This window comes from Carcharhinus amblyrhynchos, chromosome 20, assembly GCF_965287045.1.
Source record: "Carcharhinus amblyrhynchos chromosome 20, sCarAmb.v2.hapA, whole genome shotgun sequence".
Classification (NCBI taxonomy): domain Eukaryota; kingdom Metazoa; phylum Chordata; class Chondrichthyes; order Carcharhiniformes; family Carcharhinidae; genus Carcharhinus; species Carcharhinus amblyrhynchos.
In genome coordinates this window covers 23364548-23388841 of record NC_137343.1, presented here as the reverse complement: position 1 = coordinate 23388841, position 24294 = coordinate 23364548, and the positions used below count along the sequence as shown (strand labels likewise).

General features: G+C 41.8%; 1 protein-coding gene across 1 annotated transcript in view; it reads left to right on the top strand.

Annotated features, from left to right (window-relative positions):
* Positions 1–24294, top strand: part of emid1 (EMI domain containing 1) — a 355515-nt gene that overhangs the window by 17551 nt on the left and 313670 nt on the right. Inside the window, exons 2-3 of the mRNA XM_080208227.1 lie at positions 35–151; positions 4802–4905. Coding sequence (XP_080064353.1) covers positions 35–151; positions 4802–4905 — 221 coding nt within the window. The remainder of the gene's footprint in view (positions 1–34; positions 152–4801; positions 4906–24294) is intronic.

Below are 24294 nucleotides of genomic sequence, written 5' to 3'. Positions count from 1 at the left end.
GTTTTAACCGTTGTAATGTATGTTTTTTTTTAAGGAATTGGTGTCCATACACTGTAACGAAAACAGTCTCCTGCCAAGTACAGAATGGAACATACGTGCAGAGAGTGTATCAGAGCTGCAGATGGCCAATGGGCTGTCCTGGTGGTGTCAGGTGAGAATGCACTACCTACTACATTAGACATATCAGTTTGACCCTGGCATGTCTCCAATGTCATCAACACCCCTATTGTAAATCTAGCTGCTCAGGGTCACCTTTGTACCTGTTAAGTAGTCTGCTATAAAGATTTCAAATTTATCTTAATTTTGGTGAAACTAACTGAGAATGTCCTCAGCGATTCTACATCACGCTGCCGAGTTGTATCTTGAAACTGGTGCAAAGGCATTGGGGAGTCAGGAAATGAGCCACTCTGTTTAACATCCAGCCTGTCGCAGTCACCACAGTATTTACATGGCTGGCCTGGTTGAGTTTCCGATCAATGTCAGGATGTTGATGATAGGGGATTTGGGATAGTGAGGCTGATTATAATTGATGAACACAAGACTCTTGGTCTCCTTGAGCTGACACAAATTATTTACAGAGTCTGTTTATCTTTATTCAGAAATAAACTGACATGGTTTCATCTGGCCATGGAGTTCAACAAGAGAGGGCATGATCATGTGACATTACATTACTTCCTTTGATGAGGTATACTGTCTCATTGGTATTCCACACAATTAGAATTAACCCCTTTAAACTACATCTCCCACAAGTCTGTGACTCCAATTTCTTCTTTTAATTGGGCCTACCACACTGGCAAATTAATTAGCCTAACAAAATGGGTCCTTTTGAGTTTCCAAATTGTTGGAAGATCCTCTTCCTTATAGATGAATAATCATCAACTGCACTGAGGTGTTCTTTCTGCTCTTGATACTTTCTGAGAATGGGCATGTGTGCTGACCACCCTTTGATGCAGTACTATGACCTGAGCACATTCTTCATCAGATTTCTGTTCACTTCAAATTTCGGAGTTATGGCTATTATTGATGCCAAGGTTTCTACCTCTTCAGCAAGGAATACATTGCTGTGTTCAGATCTTGCCACTGGGATAGAAGGACAAAGCACCTACTGTACTCTGCAGTTGCCCTAGAACATACTGTGTCTTTGCATCAGTCCTCATCATCCTCAGTCTAAATTGTTATCCCCATGGAGGCATTTTTGCTAATTCCTTAGAATTTGAGAGTATCACCAAGTTTCTTCATGTCCGAAAGGGGCATAATTATTCCACAAGGCACTCGCTATTTAAACCTGAATACAACACCCAAAAAAAACACAAATATGCTCGCCACTCACTGTCTTTGAGTTTGATAATTCCAAATCGATCAAGACATATCGTTGGCATGGTGGTTAGCTGCTTCACAGCACCAGGGACCTGGTTCGATTCTCAGCTTGGGTAACTGTCTGTGCGGAGTTTGCACATCCTCCCTGTGTCTGTATGGGTTTCCTCCCATGGTCTGAAAGACGTGCTGGTTAGGTGCATTGCCAAGCTAAATTCTTCCTTAGTGTACTCAAAGAGGCGCCAGAGTATGACAATTTAGTAATTTTCACAGTAAGTTCATTGTAGTGTTAAGGTAAGACTACTTGTGACACTAATAAATAAACCTTAGTGTGGTCTGTCTCCGTCTTGAAGTAGAGACCAAGAACGTAATCTGCAAACTTTTCACCAGACCATGTGACAGCTAATGTTTCTTTCCTGTCATTGCATGTCTCCATTCAGTCTGTGTCATTGAATGGGGTGCATAATAAACTGGTCTACACTTTCCATCCATCTGTATCTGAAGAGTACAGCTCCCAGTACAGTATAAGATGCACAGCAGCAAGGATAGTAGGGTAGACACTGGCCATATTGATCTAAAATACCAGGTAATATCAGCAGCTATTTTTGATTTTCTCCAAAAGACCTATCTTTGAACTTTTTCCCAGCACCATATATTGTCTTATTATTACAGTTGACGTAGCAGCTCACTGATGAGAGGTTGGGCAAGAACTTTCTGACTTGGTTAACCAAACCTATGAAACTCCTCCATTCCATGGAGCTGATAACTCCTTGATTGCTCTTGTTAGCTGACACCAGATTCATCCACTGTACACCCAAGGAACTTGACAGTAAGAATATACATTTTGTTGTTGAGTGCAAGTCTTGTTTCCTTTAGGCATTGCGGCACAGCTCTTACTCATCATGTTCTGTCCAAGTGGCGGCACGACAGCACCGTGGTTAACACTGCTGCCTCACAGCGCCAGAGACCTCAGTTTGATTCCCGGCTTGGGCCACTGTCTCTGTGGAGTTTGCACATTCTCCCTATATCTGTGTGGGTTTCCTCTGGGTACTCCTGTTTCCTCCCACAGTCCAAAAATGTGCTGGTCAGATGGATTGGCCAAGCTAAATTGCCCATGAGTGTCCAAAGATGTGTACTTTACGAGGATTAAAAGGGTAAATATGTGGGGTTATAGGGATAGGGCATAGGGTGGGCCTGAGTAAGATGCTGTTTCAGAGAGTTAGTGCAGATTCAATGGACCAAATGGCGGCCTCCTGAACTGTAGGGATTCTATGATCAATGGATCAGGAAATCAACCATGTAAGGTACAATTCCATCCAGTCCTTTTAGGATCCTTGATATTGATCCCTGGAAGAGTTCTCTCACTGATGTGATGCCAAAGGGTCATTTGTTGAAACTAAACCTCCCAAACAGTATAATGAAGGTTGTGAGCAATGTAAACTCTTCATCAAAGACCAAAAACCACTGTTTCCATCCAGTTTTGTGAAGATTGAACTCTTCCTCAATTTTACTAAGCTCTCATCCACTGACGAATTAAGATGAACTTTTATTTTGTTCAGCTGGGTAAGACCTATACAAACTCTAATAAGTTTGTTAGGTTTTGGCAGCGGGACCAATTCCAGGCATCAGCTAGTTGGTTTTGTCATAGGCAAAAGAAACCCTTGCTTCAACGTGGAGTCAATTTCCATCTGCACCTTTGGCAAGAGTGGCTGAGGGCTTTTCTTGGGTGTAAACAGATGCACTAAATTTGTTTCAGTATGTGGAGTGACGTGGTTTGCTGTCTTCAGCTTTCCTAGTCCTGTGAACAAGTGCAGGAATTCAGCTCTGGAGATTTTAGGCTGATGTTATTGACTTTCCAGTTCCTCTACTCTGCAAATCAGATGTAAGTTGGTCCAGGTTTTCCTGTGTAAGAGTGAACAACTTTGGTTCAGGATCACTGAATTCAGGTTTCAGTGTTTTTTCTCTCTGTCTATATTGAAGGGTTTCATTCAGTTGTTATGCATTCTATACCTCTTGTGGTGTTTTGCATGATGGGTGAGAATATTTTTGTGATTACAATTTAGCATCACAAACTAAAACTGCTGCACTGTGTCTAACTTAAAGCACATCTTGTTTCCCGCTGCTAGGATATCAGTATTCTGGTAGCTTCAACCCCGTTCTAGCCACAACACCGAACTCGGAAGCGACCCATCTTTCTGTAAAAATGCCATTTGTCCTCTTTTGATGGGACAATTTCCGTGTTTTTCTTATTCATTCATGGAACATGGGCATTACGAGCCAGCATTTATTACCCATCTCTAATTGCCTGGGGGTAATTGAGAGTCAACCACATTGCTGTGGCTCTGGAGTCACATGTAGGCCACACCAGGTAAGGACAGCAAATTTCCTTCCCTAAGGGACATTAGTGAACCAGATGGGTTTTCTGAAATTGATATCATGGTCATTGGTAGATTCTTAATACCAGGTTTTTTTTTTAATTGAATTCAAATTCTAACATCTGCTGTGGTGGGGTTCAAACCTGGGTCCCCAGAACATTAGCTGAGTTTCTGGATTAATACTCTAGCGATAACACCACTAGACCATTGCTTCCATCTTCCCACCACACTGGTGTATGATGTATGCTGTCTCATTAGCATATTAAATGGTTCTAGTTAACCCCTTGTATTACAATGAAGAAGCTGATTGTTGGTTTGCAATCTGATTATGTGAAGGAAGAAATAACTTAGATTTGATATAGTGTTTCACATGATTGCTGTACACCTGAAATTCGCTCCCACCCTTCTAAACCTTTTTGTATCATAACCTCCCTTGCTTCTCTTAATTAGTTCTCCAAAGACCATCCCTTCGATCGAGCTTACATGATTCAGTGTCAAATGTTGCAAGATTTAAGCTCCTTTGAAGGGCCTAGGGATGTTTTACTACATTGAAGACAATATAGAAACGCAGATGCTACATAAATGCAATTTATTGAAGTAAAATTGGAACTTTAGAACATGGAAGAAGTTACTCATGTGCCACAGGCCAGATGTGTGAGATGGTATGCACGAGCAGAGCTGGAGGCCAGTGAGCATGTGCGAACCCACTCCCCTCTCATCACTAAAGTTTAAAATTTATTTATTATTGTCACAAGTAGGCTTACATTAACACTGAAATGAAGTTACTGTGAAAATCCCCTAGTTATCACCTTCTGGCACCTGTTTGGGTACACTGAGGGGGAATTTAGCACGGCCAATACACCAAACCAGCACGTCTTTCAGACTGTGGCAGGAAACCGGAGCACCTGGAGGAAACACCCACACACCCACACACCCACGGAGAATGTGCAGACTCCATACAGACAGAGACCCAAGCTGGAAATCGAACCTGTGTCTCTGGCACTGTAAGGCAGCAGTGCTAAGCACTGTGCCGTTATGCTGCCCTCTACTCTGCCTTGGGGAAAACTTGTATTCCTTAACTTACAGACTATGTTTTCTTCTGCACTTTCCAGCTACAGGGCAATGATCCGACCAACTTACAGACTGACTTACAAAACTGTGACAGCACTGGAATGGAAATGCTGTGTCGGGTTCAGAGGGAGCAGCTGTGAAGAAGGTGAGGCCCACTTGAATGTGTGACATCTGCACACGGCTTACTGATGAATAAGCCAACCAGTACAATATGATGCCACTTTCCAACAGTGAACGTTCTAATAACACATCAGATTGTTGAGCCAAACAAAGTTAGTTCTTGAACAAAATAGTACAAATGTATTTTTAGCATTCAGTTAATATCGGGTGTATGTAAATAAGCTTTCAAATGTTGGCTTTTTATTTGGGTGGATTTTTGGATGCTGCCTTAGTTCTGGTGGAATTGTCACCGGACATGTTGTGTACTGAATGGAAACAGGTTTTCCTGGGCCAGGACACCTTTCCTAATCATTCACAGCAGTATTGACCTTATACAGCGAACTAGCTGAAGAAGTTTCAGGTGAAATTTAAGAGGATGCAGGCACCTAAAAGATACATTGTCACCTGGCAGATGTGGGAGCATTTTGCTTTTACTGCCTTACGAAAGATTGAAAATGCCTTACAAAAGATTGAAAATGCCTTTCAGTTTGTCAGTAGCCTTTACCAAAGTTGAAAAGAATGCAGTCTCGGGCAAAGGTGAATTTTGCTAACCTAGTGTGGGGGCATGGTGTGGATTCTATGTCAAGTGACTGTGATATAGCAACCATACCCATTTCATGGCTAAGTACGCATTTTGTTGCCTTAGATGTGGGTGAAAATTGTCTTCCCTGATACTTTTGGGTACCCACTCCATGGAGCAGCATTGCAGCAGACTTGAAATAAGCCTAATGCATAAGAGATAGTGACCAAAATGACCTACATGCTTTATGTTAGAAGTTGGCTGCAAGGTCCTTTTTATAACACATGACAAAGCTCTGCAACTGTCTCCTACTGACTTGGAGCCCACCTCCACTTTGTTAATTTGTAGATGTGCTGAGGTTTACAGGTCGTGGTCAATTTAATCATCAGAGGCCATTGGTAGAATTTACCCGTTCCACCCACCACAGGAATCGTAGTGGGCGGGACAGCACCATGCAAAGGTTGTTGACCTTGGGTGGGATTTTCTGGTCTTGGGGCGAGTGTGGCTGGAAAATGCCGCCCCGTGTGCGGAAACTGCGCTTTGCTTTCACAAATCAAATTGCCCCAAGTCTTACACATCTTTTGCTTACAGAACCTCTACATTTAGAGGTTAAAAAAATAGTAGTGTTTGTTTGTTTATGGATCAGTGCCACTTATTTATTAGAAAGCAAATAAAGAAAATGCCTTATTTCAAGATAACTGGCTTGGAATGCATTAAACCTTAATATCTTTTAAAGACAGCTGAAGTACGATTGCAATGCAAAAGCAGCAGTGTTTTCTATTAAGGATTTATTTTTCCCACTTCATGATCCATCATAAACTGTGTAACTTCAAATTGATCGTTTCTCTTTGATACCTTTTACAGGCAATAGTTTCATTTTAAGAATGCATGTGCTATAAGAATTTTTGCAATGTTTCGAAAAATAGATAAACACTTCTTTCTCTAATCTTGAATTCGTCTTTTAATTGGTTCAGAATATATACCCTTAATGTAATTTCATGAAATACTGGCTGAATTGTAGTTACTTTGCCACTAATAATCTAATTAGAATGAATTACAATGGGTAGAATTTCCCTGTCCCGCCCTCCACAGGGATTGTAGCGAGCAGGAAACAGACCATGCAGCAGTCTGATGACCTCAGGCGGGATTTTCTGGTCCTGGGGCAAGCATCCTGTCCTATGGGTTTGATTGTGCAGTCCTGAAATTGAGTGCAGTTTTGGGAGTCAGCACATGCGCAGCAAAACGAAATCTAGAAGTTGCTGTCACTGGTTCTATCTTTCTCCAGAGGACATGCTGTTGAGGACCTGTCACACAGTAATCAATTAGAAATAACTGAATTGACAAAAACTTTCCACTCTTGTGCTTTTAGTCTAAATTCATAAGTATTGCTAAACAATATCACAGACCCTGAAAGAATTTCCTATTTGCTTAATGTCAAATTTCTCCTTCATTCTAAATGTCACATTTAGAAAATAATGCTTTTAATATTCTTGTGCTTTTTCAAACTTTCTTCCTTAGTCTGACGTGTATGTCCTCAATCATTTACTTCACCATCTGTAAATTTAAGAGCGGAAAGTTTCAGTGATTTTTACTTCCTGGTTTGCTATCTATGAGAATGCTCCAATAAGAGTGGCTGCTCACTCAGGTGGATGATATCACTGTTGCTAAATATATGGATTGACTTGACACCAGATTTAAACCGATGTTGGGTAAGGGGAAATCCACTCTTCGTGATCCCTATATATTTGCAGTTAGCCTTCTTCGAAGTCAATGGTGAATGCTGTGGTTTTGCCACTGACTGCAACTCTCTGCCCAATTTACCAGAGAAACATTTGATTCATGAAGGTAGAAGTGTGGAGTAAGCGTGTGTCATACACCTGTTAATTCCTTCCGCATTGTTATAATTCAAGTCAGAAACTCCCAAGTGTTTTATGAAGCCCGCCTAGATCATAAGTTTTGCAGTTTGAATTTGGCTAGGATAAGCATGAGATGCTTCTATTCAGATATGATTCAAATGACCCACCGGGGAGCTTTTATCAAACAAAGTTTATATAAGAATACAGTTAACATGTATGGAAAGAAAATTAGCAATAATTTAATCAGTTACCAACAAAAAAACAAAACAACCACAATAATGTATGATCCTTAACAAATGAAAATGTTCCAATTAAACAAATTTACATAAGCAAAACCTTTTCACGGATTTAACACAGTAAAGACTAATGCTCATGGACTGAGTCCTTTGGATGAACGCTGCAGTTTTCTTGAGCCACACACAGATTAGCTTGGAGTCAGAACAGCTTCCCAGAACACCAGGGAGAGGCTCTGGTCAAGCCACCAAGAGTAGATACTCTACTCCAGGAAGGCAAGAAGCCTTGCTTTCAAATAACCAGCAGAATTTCCAAAACCAAGTGGAAGAGAAACATTTCTTTCCAGCATGATGTCCCTTCTAAACTAACTGCTGCCAGTCAAAACAGAAAATTAAACCTCAAATTCACTAGGAAGGAAAAGAAACTGGCCAAAATACATGACCTTCCTCCTAACAATGCAGTGTCATAAAAAAATCCCAGAATGAAAAAAAGCAAATCCCATTTAAGTAGCAATGAAAGGATTTGTACAGACAATTTGGCAGCAATGAGAACTGAGAGATGCAGAGAACATGATTTAAAAAAAAATCTCTGAAAGGTATACTAGCATCACACCTTCCATTAATCAATTGTTTGTTCAGACATATTGTTATGCACTAATCGTTCCGCCTGTAACTATTTTCAATTATATTTGTCTTTGAAATTAGAACCCTTCAATTTCTTGTGATAGATGCCTAATAAGCACAATTTGTTCATTTGATATCTACTTTGTTGCGAGATTCACAGAATTAAAGGTCAGCAAAGTTTCTTTTTCACAGAATCATAGAATCCTTTCAGTGCAGAAAGAGGACATTAGGCCCATCAAGTCTGCACCAACCACAATCCCACTCAAGCCCTATCCCTATAACTCCACATATTTACCCTGCTAAACCCCCTGCCACTAAGAGGCAATTTATCACGACCAATGAACTTAACCCGCACACCTTTGGACAGTGGGAGGAAACTGGAGCACCCAGAGGAAACCCACGTGGACGTGGGGAAAGTGTGCAAACTGCACATAGACAATGACCCAAGCTGGGAATCGAACCCTGGTCCCTGGCATTGAGGCAACAGTGCTAACAAAAAAGCTACTGTGCCAGCTTTTTTGAAAAAAAATTTTTGCTCTTAAATGTGGAAAATGCATACGGCATTGGTTAGTCACACTGCATAGCTTCAGTTTAACTGCATACTTTCTGCAGTTGGGCTGTCATTGTCTCAGTTTGCAAGAATAGATTTTCACTAAGTCCCACGGTATCAAACAACATATTTTGGGGATTTCAATTTTTGGCCCTCATTTGACAACACACGGCAAATCTGTTGGATCTCTGCGAGATGAGTCAGCCTATTCTCGACAGAACCTTTTAATCTAGCTCCGGAGTAAAGGTATTTACATGGATTTATGTTCATTTGAACCTGTTTTTGAAATTTATTTGATATAAATCTGTTTTCTTAAGTAAAAGTTTGCATAGCAGACCTATCTGTAGCGAATCTGTATGTTTTTACAACAATTATGTTCCCGTTATCTGCATAGCTTGCTTTATTAACTGGAGTTCAGAAAGCTATCAAAATAAACAGCAAAGTTTGCAAAGCAGATGCATTGCCTGAAGTGCGGTGGATTTCTGGAATCAACATTAGCTCTTAAGATTAAGTCATGTACTCAAATATTGAAGTTTCATCATTGTTAATCTTGCTTTATGCATGTCATTAGCAAACTCCCAGTGTATTTGACCAAGTTTAGTAGTGACTGGATATGTTCTGATTTCAGCATCAGGATGTAAAGCACCAACAGAACTCTAAAGGACTCTCCCCAATAGCTCAGCCACTCACCGCCTTAAACAGCTGGATTGCACAAATCAGGAACTTCTACTTGCCACCTTGGTTAAAGTTAAAGTTTATTTATTAGTCACAAGTAAGGCTTACATTAACACTGCAATGAAGTTACTGTGAAATTCCCCTACTCACCACAGTCTGACGCCTATTCGGGTCAATGCCCCCTAACCAGCACGTCTTTCAGACTGTGGGAGGAAACCTGGAGCACTGGAGGAAACCCACGCAGACATGGGGAGAACGTGCAAACTCCACACAGGCAGTGGCCCAAGCCGGGAATCGAACCTGGGTCCCCGGGCGCTATGAAGCTAACCATTGTACTACTGTGCCACCCTGCCACTGTGCTACCCTTGAATGAGATCAGCCAAGTGTCTGGGTGTTACAATTAGATTGGGAATCCTGAGGTTATGGAGGTAAGAACTGGGCAGGTTTCACACTCATCACTGTTCAGTGCCGATCATGGATATGGATGGGATCAGATTTATGTTTGGCACTGCTGATAACCAGGGGAATCCTCAAATTCTAACAGTGCAGAAGGAAGTCATTCAACCCATCAAGCACAATCCCACCCAGATGCAATCCCAACGTATTTAGTCTGTTAGTCCCCCTGACACGAAGGGGCAATTTACCCATGGCCAATAAACCTAACCCACACATCTTTGGACAGTGGGAGGAAACCAGGGAACCTGGAGGAAACCCATGGAGACACGGGGAAAACATGCAAACTCCACACAGACAGTCACCTGGGTCCCTGGCACTGTGAGGCAGCGATGCTAAGCACTGTGCCACCGTGCCAGCCAAATGTGACGTATCAGCAATTAATATCTTTCACATGCTGGGCTACCAGAGGTCTCACCAAACCCGAGCAAGGTGTCAAAGCCTTCCCACGTTTGTTTGGAGGTGGGGGGGAGGTGGGTGGGTGGTGTTGAAAACTTTGCTTTCTAAAAAAAGAAGAATGTAAAAAATGTACCTCTACAAATATAAAAGCAGAATAAAGATTTCTTTAAAATCAAAAACATTGACTGGGATTTTCCAACCGAGTGGCCCAAGACTGGAAATTCTCTTCCAAGGTCAACAGACCTCAAAATGGTCTGCCAAATTTCCACCCTACCCCCTACCATTCCTGCAATGGGCAGGATGGGAAAATTCTGGTCATTATTACGCATTTTCAGTTTCTGCATTGTGCAATTAAAACTGTTCTATGATAATATCATCATTAACAGATAATTCGATTTTTATTGAAATAATTATTTCTTTATTTGCATTTTAGATATTCTGTTCTGATATGTTGAATTTGATCTATTCATGTTGTCTGATGAATCCGGTGTGAAGGTTAGTTTGTGTGTTTCTGAGATTTTGATTTGATTTACTTGTCAGATTCACATATACTAGAATACAATGAAAAGTATGGCTTCTTCCAGGCTATACAGATAAAACATATCGTTCATAGAGTACATAGGAAAGTATGAATGGAGAGGGTGCAGAATGTAGTGTTACAGTCATACCTGGGGGTAGAGAAAGATTCACTGAATATAAGGTAGATCTATTCAAAAGTTTGATGGAGCAGGGAAGAAGCTGTTCTTGAGTCAGTTGATACGCAATCTCAGACTTTTGTATCTTTTTCCCGATGGAAGAAGATGGATAAGATTATGTCCAGGTTGCCTCGGATGCTTGATTAAGCTGGCTGCTTTTCTGAGGCAACGGGAAGTGTAGACAGAGCCAATGATTGGGAGGCTGGATTGCGTGATGGACTGAACTTTGTTCACAACCCTTTGTAATTTATTGCAGTCTTAGACAGAGGCAGGAGCCATACCAAGCTGTGATACAACCAGAAAGAATGCTTTCTATGGTGCATCTGTAAAAATTGGTGAGAATCTTAGAGGACTGGTTGAATTTCCATAGCCTCCTGAGAAAGTAGAGGTGTTACTCTCCCTGCCACTACTAGTGAGAGCCTGCCAAAATCTAGTATGTTTTATCAGTAGGGTTGTACATATGGCCAGCTGTATGAGAACAAGTTACAAAGAGCTGAATTACATTTCAGTAGAGAAATTAATTTCACATTTGGAAAGATATTTAGCTACTCGTCAGTTTGCACACAAAAAGCAGCTTGAACGTTTTTGTGAGCTGGAATTTATTCTCTCCCATTGCATCATTTTTCACTTCCCACCTCAATCATTCTGGATAGTTCTATTATTTAGCCTCCCTCCCACCCTCCACCCTCCACCCTGCACACACATAACATAGTTGGCACTTGCTGGAACTCTTCACACAGGACTCTACAAGGCAGCAGAGAAAGATTGTCATGTGCTTTGAGCACAAGTTCTGGACAGAAGTGTTACGCCCCCCCACTATACCACCCATTGCTGTCTAAACTGAAGTTTTAAAACACAGTTTCTATAGTTCAGCTGCAGGGTAATTGGTTTGAGGACTGTTATACAGGCAGTCTTCAGACTTGTGATACAATTGGTTTCTGAAAACCATATTGTAAGTCAACGCAGCGTAAGTTGCAACCAATTTTCCCACAGGGACAATGGTATAAATGGGGGACCTGATAACTGAACCAAGGCCATGAATCACTCATGGAGTATCCAATAGTGTTAAATGCTCCGATCTGCTGCCTTGTCATGTCACTGAGGTGACTGTTGATGCCTACATGTCTTAGCACATGTTCCTTGATTAATTTGAGGGATATATTAAAACCATTGATCACTGTCAGTTGCCTGTTTAATCTTGAGTTTGAGGACATGTTAAATACAACATAAGTGTAAAAATGCATTAAAATCACAATGGTTGAGTCCAAAAAATTAATAGAATAAAATACTCATTTCCATCCTAATAAAGACAGTTCAACCTGTCCAGCCTTACGTATGGGTGGCGCAGAATGTCAGTGCACACTTGATTTGATTTATTAGTGTACAGTGAAAAGTATTGTTTCTTGCGTGCTGTACAGACAAAGCATACCGTTCTTAGAGAAGGAAACCAGAGAGAGCAGAATATAGTGTTAGTCATAGCTAGGGTGTAGAGAAAGATCAACTTAGTGCAAGATAGGCCCATTCAAAAGTCTGATGGCAGCAGGAAGAAGCTGTTCTTGAGTTGGTTTGTACATGACTTCAGACAGTTGTGTCTTTTTCCTGACGGTAAAAGGTGGAAGAGAGAATGTCCGGGTTGCGTGGGGTCCTTATTATGCTGGCTGCTTTGCCGAGTCAATGGGAAGTGTAGACAGAGTCAATGGATGGGAGGCTGGTTTGCGTGATGGATTGGGCTACATTCACGACCTTTTGTAGTTGCTTGTGGTCTTGAGCAGAGCAGGAGCCATACCAGGAGCTGTAATATAACCAGAAAGAATCCTTTCTATGGTGCATCTGTAAAAGTTGGTGAGAGTCGTAGCTGGCATACCAAATTTCCTTAGTCTTCTGAGAAAGTAGAGGCTTTGGTGGGCTTTTTTAACTATAGTATCGGCATGGGGGACCAGGACAGGTTGTTGGTGATCTGGACACCTAAAAGCTTGAAGCTCTCAACCATTTCTACTTTGTCCCTGTATGAATGTGCGTTATGTCATAAAGTCTAAACCACCATTACATAAGTCGAAATGGAGCGTCAATTTATAAACATTGTAAATGCCATTCATCACAACTAGAATGTTGTAAATTCGGGGACTGCCTGCATTGTCTTGGGCAGAATGCAGTCAGTTTTCCGTCAAGTTCCCAACCAGAAACTATGATAATCTGGATTGGAAATGTTTGAATCAGTAATAAAGGGATATTGGAGGTTTGGGCCCTTCAATAGACTGTCCTTCAAGTATTTTCCACAAAACACTCTGACTTTTTTAAGATTTCTAATGGTTACTAAATATTACCAGTATAACAAGAATAACCAATATGTCAAAATCTCTAAGGTGAATGGAACATATTAGGGACAATTCTCCCAATAAAATTAAGTGCCAAATTTGTGTAAAAACTGTTTTTTTCAGTGAGATTTTCAAAATGAACCTCCCATGCTCTGATCGTTGTAGAATGTCTCGGAGTGATTCACACTGAAAATCCAGGGGCCTATCCTACTAGAGAGGCCGGCAGCCACAGTGCTGAACAGGCCACTGTGTACGCACTGAACTGTCAGCGCTGAGATCCGTGCCCAGGGGGCATTCCCCTGACCCCAACCTCCTGGGTGGCATCCGTGGCCTCCCTTCGCTCCAGTGGGGGCTGGTTGCCAGCGCCCCGTTAATGGGGAGCTGTTGTAAACCCCGCTGGAGTGAACCACTCGTGGTGGCGGGGGGCACACACGAGCGAACCAGGACACTTTTGTCCTGGACCCACTAGTGACATTGAAATGCAGATTTTAATATTTTAAATCAGCTCAGTGTGGAGCTGATGACTCCGGAGATCCTGACCCCAGAGACACGCGGAGGCTGTGGCACCCAACGGGGAGCCCACTAAGCTGCCTCTGCTGATATCTCCTGACCTGTTGAACTGCTAGAGCAGTTCAGTGTGCTGGGAGAGTCACCCCCATGGTACTGGATCAGAGGTACTTGTCCTTGCTAAGTAATCTGGTACCTGTGGATACTGCCACCTATTGGCAGACATAGATTCCTCTCAGTGCCAGGGACTTGGGTTCGATTCCCGGCTTGGATCACTGTCTGTGTGGAGTCTGCACGTTCTCCCTGTATCCATGTGGGTTTCCTCCGGGTGCTCCAGTTTCCTCCCATAGCCTGAAAGATGTGCTGGTTAGGTGCATTGGGCATGCTAAATTCTACCCCCCCCCCCCCCCCCACCCCCCCGTGTACCCGAACTGGCACCAGAGTGTGGCGACTAGGGCATTTTCATAGTAAAGTCATTGCAATGTTAATTTAAGCCTACTTGTGACATGAATAAAACATTTTAGGTTTTTAAAAAATGTTCAAATGACAACTTATCATTCATGTTCCTTCAAATAAGCATATGAGAGGAGATTGGAAGGTTTGTTTGGCAGAACCATCAAACTACTAACATTTTAATCTGCATATATTAAACCATAAAATATTACTCTTAAACTGGCATTAACTTGTTATATACTGGCAACTAGAGGTTAGTTATGGTGTTAATCTGTCCTTGCTATACAGAAGTCACATTTAACACTTTACTGCCTGTAGTGTCAAATTTCTGTATGTTTACATGGAATGGAACTATGGAAATTGGGTTCTGCAAAGCATAAAAGACATTTGAAACCCAGCAGACAAAACAAACACCTTCCCTTCAAAATGTATTTTTATTACTTCAGCCAGTGCCAACTTTCACTGTGCATCTTTCACCAGCGCTGAGCAATTTTCCATCTGAAGACTTCATTCTACACATAACTACTATTCCCACTTTGTTAGGTGATCCTTTCATCTGGAAACTGGGTGGTAAGAAAATAACTCAGTATCGCCCTGGGTGGAATTTCTCTCCGGGAATGAGGAGAAGGTTCCTGTCTGAACCAAAACCCAAACAGTGCACTTGATGTGGTTTTGTATATGTGCATGAGGTGAGGGGGATGACACAGCACATCCTTTCCACCATTTTCAAATGCATAAAGCCACGGCAATGTTGATAATTCTCGCCAACCTTGAATTTCTTTTCCGTTCCTGTGATAACTAAGTAGGGAACTGAGGGCAGAAGTAACATTTTTTCGCTTGGGAGAAATTTGCTTTTACTTAGCTTTTGTTCCAAGAGCTGATTGGCAGAGTTAGTTCTGCAAATGTGCAATTAAAGGGGAGATACTCAGCTAGCATCCTGTAGTTCCAGAGTGCACTGTTGAGTTAACACCTTTAGGTAAAGCCTTATTCTTTCTTATAGTTTTCTTGCCAAATAGTTAATGGGAATATGATAACTCAACTTTCAATTTTTATTCCTTGCCAAGCAACATTATTAACTAGTCAGCAGTTTAGCATTTTATCATCTTGAGTTCATGTGTTCAGATGAGGAGTTGTACCGATCTGCTTTCAGGTTCTCAATAACATTCTACAGCCAGTCGTTAGGCCTATTCAAGTAATCTACACGAGTCCTTCCATCTATCTTTACCTGTGCTTTAACTGCTTTGTCTTTCTGCTGTAGCTACCTGGTAGCATGGTAGAAATCTCCTGTTTGAGAAGTTTGGCCATGAGCTGTTTTCAATGTGTCACCCGTGGCTCAGTGAGTAGTGTGACCACCTCTGAATCTTAAGATGCTGGATGCAAATTCCAGTCAACGTTCTGGAGTATAATATTTTATTCTGGCACAGTACAGAAGGTGTCCTGCACTGTTGGAGGACTGCCCTGTACTGCTCTTTTGTGATGAGATGTTAAACTGAGGCCCTGCAATCCCATTTCACTATTTGGAAGAAGAACAAGGCCATTTTCCCTTAGTTACTCAACATTGCGTTATCTGCTCATTAGCATATTGCTGTTTGTGAGAGCTTGCTGTGCTCAAATTGGCTGCTATGTTTCCTTACGCTATAACAGTGACTATGGTGCAAACGTACTCAATTGTATGGGTTAATGCTTTACGACATCCTACAGTTGTGAAAGACACTTCATAAATGCAAATCAATCTTTCTTTGTTAACTGATCCTTGGTACAATACCAAAGAGTAGTGAGTCGTAAGGCTGTATGTCTCGACAAGAGATCTGATGGCTTTTATGGTTGTGTCTAAACCTTTTAATTAGTGTATATACATCTGCAAGGTAAAGCTCTGCATGTGTGCTGCCTTCATACTGGCTCCCTCCACACTCCGTGACATGAAATGTACCATCATGTGACTCTTTACATCGCTATGTGACGGTACTGATTTCCAGTCCTACATTAATCCTTGCTGCACCTGAGCACCCTTATGCTACATATTGCTTCTGAAAGGAATGTTTACTCCATTCATTCCTAAAGTAGAGTAGGATTTTCTTTCACCGTGGGGTTCGCCATTTTCTTCCTGGAAGTTGACATTTCAAAAATGAAACCTTAATTTTTCTTATTTCACAGTTCCAGCCAGATATCCATTTACCACTTTTTCAAGCTTTTAACTACTCTGATGAGTTCAGTTGTCTTTGTTTCAGAGTTATCTGCTTTTAAGTTTAGGTTTGCTCTTCCATTTTGTGTATCTCAGCTTTCCTGGTCTTCAGATTGGTTATGCACGATCTTCTTGGAGATCCTGTCTACTTGGAGTAGCGCTCTGAAAGCTTGTACTGCCGAATAAACCTTCTGGACTTTAACCTGGGGTTGTGAGACTTCTTACTGTGCCTAACACAGTCCAACGCCGGCATCTCCACATCATGGTTTCAGAATGGGTCAGAGTTCCAGGATTTCATTACTCTTGTCACGATGCTTACTAGATACTTCTGATAAAGTTAATCAAGTACTAATTTTGAATTAGCAAATTCATCTTGTGTATATAAAAGTTGGTTTTCTACACTGAATAGTTTCCCCTTAACCAAGGCTAATCCCAGTGCACTATGCTTTATATTCTACAGTTGCATTCCTGCTAACTGTTTCTAAGACTCTTCATGCTCCTTTGTGAAAACTTCTGCTTCCTCTTGCAACTGTTCAATTTTTCTTGACCTTTTCGGTTCCTGACGTTCATTTTGGTAACGTAAATTTTCAACAATGCAGCGCTTCTCACTGCAAAATTTTCCTCCTTGTTCCTTGAGATCCAGCACCAGACTTGTATGTTCCCATCTTACTTTTGTCATTTTTTTCCTCATCTGACAGCAGGGCTGTTCATTTTGGATTCCCTGTTGGCCATATCTCTCATAATTTATTTCAGTTTTGTCATTGTGCTACTCGTGGCTTCGTTATCCAATCGCAGCTTGAAAAGGTACTTGCCTTTCCTTTCAGTGCCACCTCTTTTTCAGTCAGCTACTGCTTTGGCTCTTCAATCTTTTTCTTGTGGATGCTGACTTGCCAACTTCCGAGTCTTCTCTGCCTATTGCTTCTTCAGAGTGACATCGAGTTCATTTTGCTTCTTTTGGTAATTTTAGTAAAGGAACAGACTTTGACCTGAGGTTCCTTGTAGCGTGGGAAGGTCTTTCAGCAGGTTTTCCTCTTCTCTGCAAAGCCTAATTGCTTCGTATTGAGTTTTATTCTAATTCAGCAGGGTCTTCTCAACTTTGTTCTGCCTCTCCAGAAGCATTTCTTTATGCTTCTGAAGGGTTTTAAGCACTTATTTTGCATTTGATCTTGAAGAACAATCAACTATTCTTTCAACTGTTTGTTTACTTGTTGCTCTCTTGCCAAGTCGTGCTGTATTACAGTGCATTGTTTTGTCGCTACTGATAGTTCCAACGCAACTGAAGTAGTACTTAACGTCTTTTTTGGTTCCTCATATTTTTCCGAGGTTATGTACTGACTCCTTAAAGAGTCTCTCGGGGCAACAATCTCTTTGAGTACCTTTTCTACCTGCTTTTGCCCTTGGCTGTGGTTCTGGTTGAGTTCTTGCAACTCAGCCTTGATGTGAACGTTTTCCTGTGCAACAGTTTCATTTCCTTTTTGCAGGTTTTATTGCTTTTGGATGACCTCCGATGGCTTTCCTTCATTCACATCTGACTGCTCACTCTGCACTGCCACCTGCTATTGCAGTTTGGGTAACGTGTCAGCATTTCCATAAAGTTTTTTTTATTAATCCTTCAGGCTGCTTGTCAGCCTCCTCTTCTGCACCAAATGCTTCAGTGTTTCAGGAATGCACTTCATTGCACTGATGTGGTTTGTGACCATCTTGTCTCTTTTGGGTAGTGTCTCTTCTGGCCTGGGGTCTCTTGTCTCCCTCACTCTGCCATCTCCTTGTCCCTTTGGTGCTTTATTGGGGTGTTTTAGAACTTTTTATTAAGGTTTGTGTGATTTGTATTTTAAATATGTGTCAAAGACTTTTCATATCTCGCCAAGTATGATTTAGGATTCATCTACATCCATTCTTGAGATTACTTCATCCACAAGTACCTGAAGTATAAAAACACATTGGCTGGAATTCTCCGGCTGTTCACGTCAGTGGGATTCTCCAGTCCCCCCGGCAGCGCATTCCCATCGGTGGGTTTTCCAGTGAAATGGGGTGACGGCAATGTGAATTCCTATTGACAGTGGCAGGACCAGAGAATCACGTGGCTGGAATGTGGAGAATCTCACCCAAAATCTCGTACTTTTTCTTTCTTTTCTCCGTCATCCTGATGTCCTCCTGTAATCTAAAAGTTTTCTTCTCAAAAGCTCTCACTTTTGGGCCTGGTTTTTCCATTGCCTTAGCGTAAATTTGTTCTGGAAGATTCAATTTTCTATCCCGTCCACTTTTAAAATGAAAAGTCAGTCAATACTTCTTTAAATTTCGAAACAAGTTACTGCAGATGTTGGCATCTGGAACAAAAACAGAAAATGCTGGAAAATGTCAGCAGGGCTAACAACATCTGTGGAGAGAACAGAGTTGACATTTTGAACATTGGCTCTGTTCCCTTCCCACAGATGCTGTCAAACTAGCTGAGGATTTCCAGCACTCTCTGTTTTTGTACCTCTTTCTAAGATTGTTTCTCTTCTTCAGGATGGCTCTGTAACTGCGACTTATTTCTTTATTTTGATTTTCCCGTGCTGGTCGGCTTTCACAGGCTCCCATTGCACTGACAGGGCTCTTTCTTTCTAGTTACTAACTCTGCGGAAACCTAGAATTGTGGGTCAGCTACTTGCTTTTCTTTTAAGCCTGGGAATGAAATGAAAGATGGTTTTTAAAAATTCTGCCTGCTATTTTATGTTGCCGTTTGTAGACCAGTTGCTGCAGCTGCACTCTTGATGTACTGATCCTGATTGCTGCCTATTTTAGTCGGCCATTTCTGTTCCACTATACTTTGTGATCTGGCTGGGTCCCTTGACTCTGTGTGTTCAGTCAGATTCTTCCATTTTATCTGTACTGTGGTTTATTCTTCTGAATTTCAGCCTACTTTTGTTTTTAAAATTTTGCTCACCCTCTTGTAATCTGGCCAGGTTCTTTGACTCTTGTTACAAACAACGCTGATGTGAAATGTGAAGATATCCCAAAACCCAGAAGGATAACATGGAACACTGGTTTGTAGTAGTGCACGTGGTTCTCATAGAATCCCTACAATGCAGAAGGAGGTCATTCAGCCCATCGGGTCTGTACCAACCACAATCCCACCCAGGTCCTACTCCCACAACCTCATGCATTTAGCCTAGTGAATCCTCCTGACACCAAGGGCAATTTAGCATGGCCAATCAAACTAACTCGCACATCCTTGGACTGTGGGAGGAAACCAAAGCACCTGGAGGAAACCTACGCAGACATGGGGAGAACGTGCAAACTCCACACAGACAACGACCCAAGGCCAGAATTGAACCTGGGACCCTGGTGCTGTGAGGCAGCAATGCTAACCACTGTTTTTTTGGTATTATGTGAGGAACGATTTCTCTAGTGAGGAAACAGTCCAGTCGTTGTGTAAGCAATTAGTAAGCAATATTTCTTAACTTAAAAGTAAAGCGAAAATACACAAAACAAGAAGTCTATAATACTAAAGAACAAAGAAAAGTACATTATGGGAACCGGCCCATCAGCCCTGCAAGCCTGTGCCGATCATGATGCCCTAGCTAAACTAAGAAAAACCCTGCTTCTCTCAGTCCGTATCTCTCTATTCCTTCCCCATTCACATGTCCATCCAGATGCCTCTTAAATGTTCCTCATGTGCCTGCTTCCACCATCACCACTGGCAGCACGTTCCAGGCACCCACCGCTCTGTGTGAAAAATGTCCCCAGCACATCTCCCTTACGCTTTCCCTCTCTCACCTTGAACCTGTGCCCCCTTGTAATTGACACTTCCGCCCTTGGAAAAAGCCTCTGATTATCCACCCGCTCTATGCCTCATAATTGTGTAGACCTCTCTCCGGTTTACTCTACGATGTTTAAGGATACTGATGGCTATTCGCATAATTTTACATGAAACCATCCCTCGTTTCCCTTTACCCATTTTACCTGAACACTGAGACATCTCTTTCCCCAAACAACATCCAAAAATTAAGAAACTCTATGAGCTAAATCCAGCAAATAATTACCGCAACAAAGTTAAGTTGGGCACATCTAGGAAATAGTCTTCTGGTTAAACAAAGGGGGAAAATGGCTGCTTCTCTCAGGAGATTATAGCTGCAGCTTCCTGCAGTTCTGATATTTAGCTGTCTCTCTCTCCCTGGTGATATTAGTTCTACAGTTGGACTATTTCTTTCCCCTTGATTTTATCCCTCTGTGCAGTCAGCTATTGGCAGGTATGTGTCAATTTCCTTGTCTCTCCACTTTGAAGTTAGCACTTTGATCGTTCCATTGTTTCTCTCAAGTCATATTTGTAAAATACTTATTTCCTACTGATAGTCTAATTTGCACCTCACAATTTCTCCTTGCTTTGGCTTTGTTTTTTTTGTCTGTCTTACTTTTCCCACAATTCTGAACACTCTGCCTCCATGTCCAATCAGGACTGGCTTTTCACCTGTGCAGTAGATTTTTTTGTGCTGCCTTTCAGACTTTTTTCCTTTCTTAAATTGTTTTTCTCATTTTTTTTTCCTTTCTTAAATTGTTTTTCTCATTCTTTTTTCCTTTCTTAAATTGTTTTTCTCATTCTTTTGTGATCTAGCTAGGTCCTTTGACTCTGTGTTTAATCAGGCCTGGTAATAGACCTCCATATGCTGTGGTGGGGTCCTTCAGCCTCCATGTCTGCAATGGAACTTTTGGTTTAGGTGATCGCCAGCTGTATCTTCAGTTTAGGCGCTCTATACTCAGGTCAGGTATCAATTTCTTTAACTTTTCATGCTTTTGAGATTCTGGGTTCCTTCTCTGCGATTTGGGGGTCCATTGTTCACTGCTCGTGTGGTGTCTCCCTAAGAGGTCTCGAGGCTTGTGTGATTGAACATAACTCATAACTGTATACATCTCCATGGTTAACCCATAACTATATATATATCTCCAAGGCCTAGTCCTCTATGGGTGCTGTGTACATGCAAGCTCCCTCCAGCTGCTCCGTCTACAATTGTGTGACTCTCTTCACCAGCAGTGTATCAGTCCCACATTAGTCCTTGCTTTGTCTAAACACCCTTATACTACAGTGGAACACATGTCATGCCCATAAAGACAAGATACTATGGTAACTCTTTACCTAGAAGCAGTAATAGTGAGGAACATTTGTAATTTGTTTAAAATGTTTGGGGAATCTCTACCTTCCAAGAATTTATGTCACACTAATTATAATAACTTTGAGAGAATAAGAAACGCTAGTGACCCATGAGCTGTACCAACAGACAGTAAAATTATGGAGGCCATGTAGCACCCACAGCGAAGACAAATGAGCTGATATCTCTTCCAGGCGAGCACGAACTGTTGATGCAGTTGACTAAATGTCAAATGGCTGTTAGATTATTTGTGGCATCGGAGTGGAGTTCGGCTCTGTTGTTGCATGGCACCTAATCTCGTTCCCTTACCAGCAGAGGGTAACAGCTCTGTGGTTGCATGGCACCTAATCTCGTTCACTTACCAGCAGAGGATAACAATGTGGAATAAGATAAATGTTGATATTTCCATGCTTAGCCAAATTAGTTGAGACCAATTGTAGCCACCCCTCTATATTGTGGCTGATTAACCGCAGACTGTAATGGAACCTGGAGCTGCCTGGTCTACAAGGCTCAGCTATACATTGATTTATTGACAGAGTCAGCTTGCAACTAAGACCTCATCAAGTGCTTTGCAAAACGTTTCGTAGCCAATTAATTCCTCTTCCACGCAGTCACTGTAATGTAGGAAGTTTAGATAAATGAATAAGTTATTAAGCCGGTTGTGTATTGCTGCCAATATAATTGCCACTGTTGCTTTAAAAGGTGTTCCCCCAAAAGTCATCTCTGAACAATGTGTGCATGTGTGTGCACGCATAAGGGTTTTTACCCGTAGAGTGAGAAATTCAATTTAAAATAACCCAGCAGCAGAGATTCTTTATTTAGAAAGGAAAAGGGTCAGTTTATACAAAAGAACAAAGAAAATTACAGTACAAGAACAAGCACTTCGGCCCTCCAAGCTTGCATCGACCATGCTGCCCATGTAAACTAAAACCCCCTACCTTTCTGGAGACCATATCCCTCTATTCCCATCTTATTCATGTATTTGTCCAGGCGCCCCTTAAAAGTAACTTATTTCACATTTGATTTTCTGGAAGTTCTTAAGAAAATAAGAAAGTTACTGACACTTACAGAGAGAGATCCATTACAGATGAAGCTAAAGCAATACTGAGAAAAATTGAATCAGCTCAGTCGAGCTTCATTGTTTGATGCAAGGCTGGTAGTTTTTGGAGTCAATATTGTGTTGCCTGAGGTGAAAGCATTGAGTTTGTAGGATTGTCTATCATTGTAGCTGTGATGGCCTCTGCTGTCAAATTGCCGGAGGTTACTTTAACCGGTATCTTAGGAAATGGAATCAGATAGGGACAGATGAGGAGGTTCTATATTTCGCTTTCAAAGAACTGCAATGCCCTTTTTTTTGGCTCTGGTTAATGACAGCAGTGGAGTAGCTGTTCTTGTTGGTCCCTCTTACCCTGCATTGAAAGCTTATGTCTGTTTTTCTGAAGATGGATCAAGATCCTTCTCTTTGAATCTTCCCTTTTCCTGTCCTTGCTATTTTACAGGTAAGGCTACCATTATCATGTGTCCTGTACAAAAATGCCCAAGTCAGCTCCCAAATAAAGGATTGATACTTCAATTTGCCCTTCTCTCACCTGGGGCTCTTTGCATTTGCCCTGGCCAAGGTGTAGTTTATATTCCTACAATGAGGAAGTGTCATTGTCTCCTGGACGGGACCACAGTGAACATAACCAAATTACGGATTGTCTTTCGTCCTCTTGGAAGAAGAGACCTAGTCTGAAATCTGCAATTCTGACTGGTAGATTGAAGCCATTTTGAAACAGGCTTTAAACTCAATCCATGTTTTCTATAAAAAAAATGTTTAGGAAACTTTTTCCAAAAAATTGTCTTATCATAACTGCCCATTGTAACCCAGTGCTTCATTTGGTATTAACAAAATCATTGTTCATACACCATCTTTCATTTTGCATAAAAAGTTGCTCTGATGGTGGTGAATGAAATGTCTAACTCTGCCTTTCCTCAGGCAATTCTTACATCCTTCAACTTCTTTCCTTACCAAAGGAATTGGTCGGGTCTGCTGGTGTTACACCTCAGAATGTACTCAAATGTGTATTTTAAACTCTCAGAACCTGAATATTTCAGCGACAGGACTTTGAATGACCATTTTATCATCTGGTGGACAGTCCTACAAACATCATAGGGAATGGATGCACTGATGCAGCAGAGTCAGAGACCTGGGTTCGATTCCCAGCTTGGATCACTGCCTGTGTGGAGTTTACATGTTCTCCCCATGTCTGCATGGGTTTCCTCCACGTGTTCTGCTTTCCTCCCACAGTGCAAAGATGTGCAGGTTGGGTGCGTTGGCCATGCTAAATTCTTCCTCAGTGTATCCGAACAGGTGGTGGAGTGTGGCGACTAGACGATTTTCACAGTAACTTAATTGCAGTGTTAATGTAAGCCTGCTTGTGACATAATAAATAAGCTATAAAACTGATAAGGAATGAGAAAGTAATGAGGAATAGCGAGTAGGGCAGCACAGTGGTTAGCACTGCTGCCTCACAGGGCCAGGGATCTGGGTTCGATTCCAGCCTTGAGTGACTGTGTGGAATCTGCAATTCTCCCCCCCGGTCTGTGTAGATTTCTTCTGGGGCCTCCAGTTTTCTCCCATAGTCCAAAGCTGTGCAAGTTAGGTGGATTGGCCGTGCTGAATTGCCCCTCAGCGTCCAAAGACGTGTAGGTTGGGGGGATTAGCCATGATAAATATGCAGGGATAGGATGGGGCGTGGGCCTGGGTACGTACTCATTTGGAGAGTTGGTGCAGGCCTGATGGTT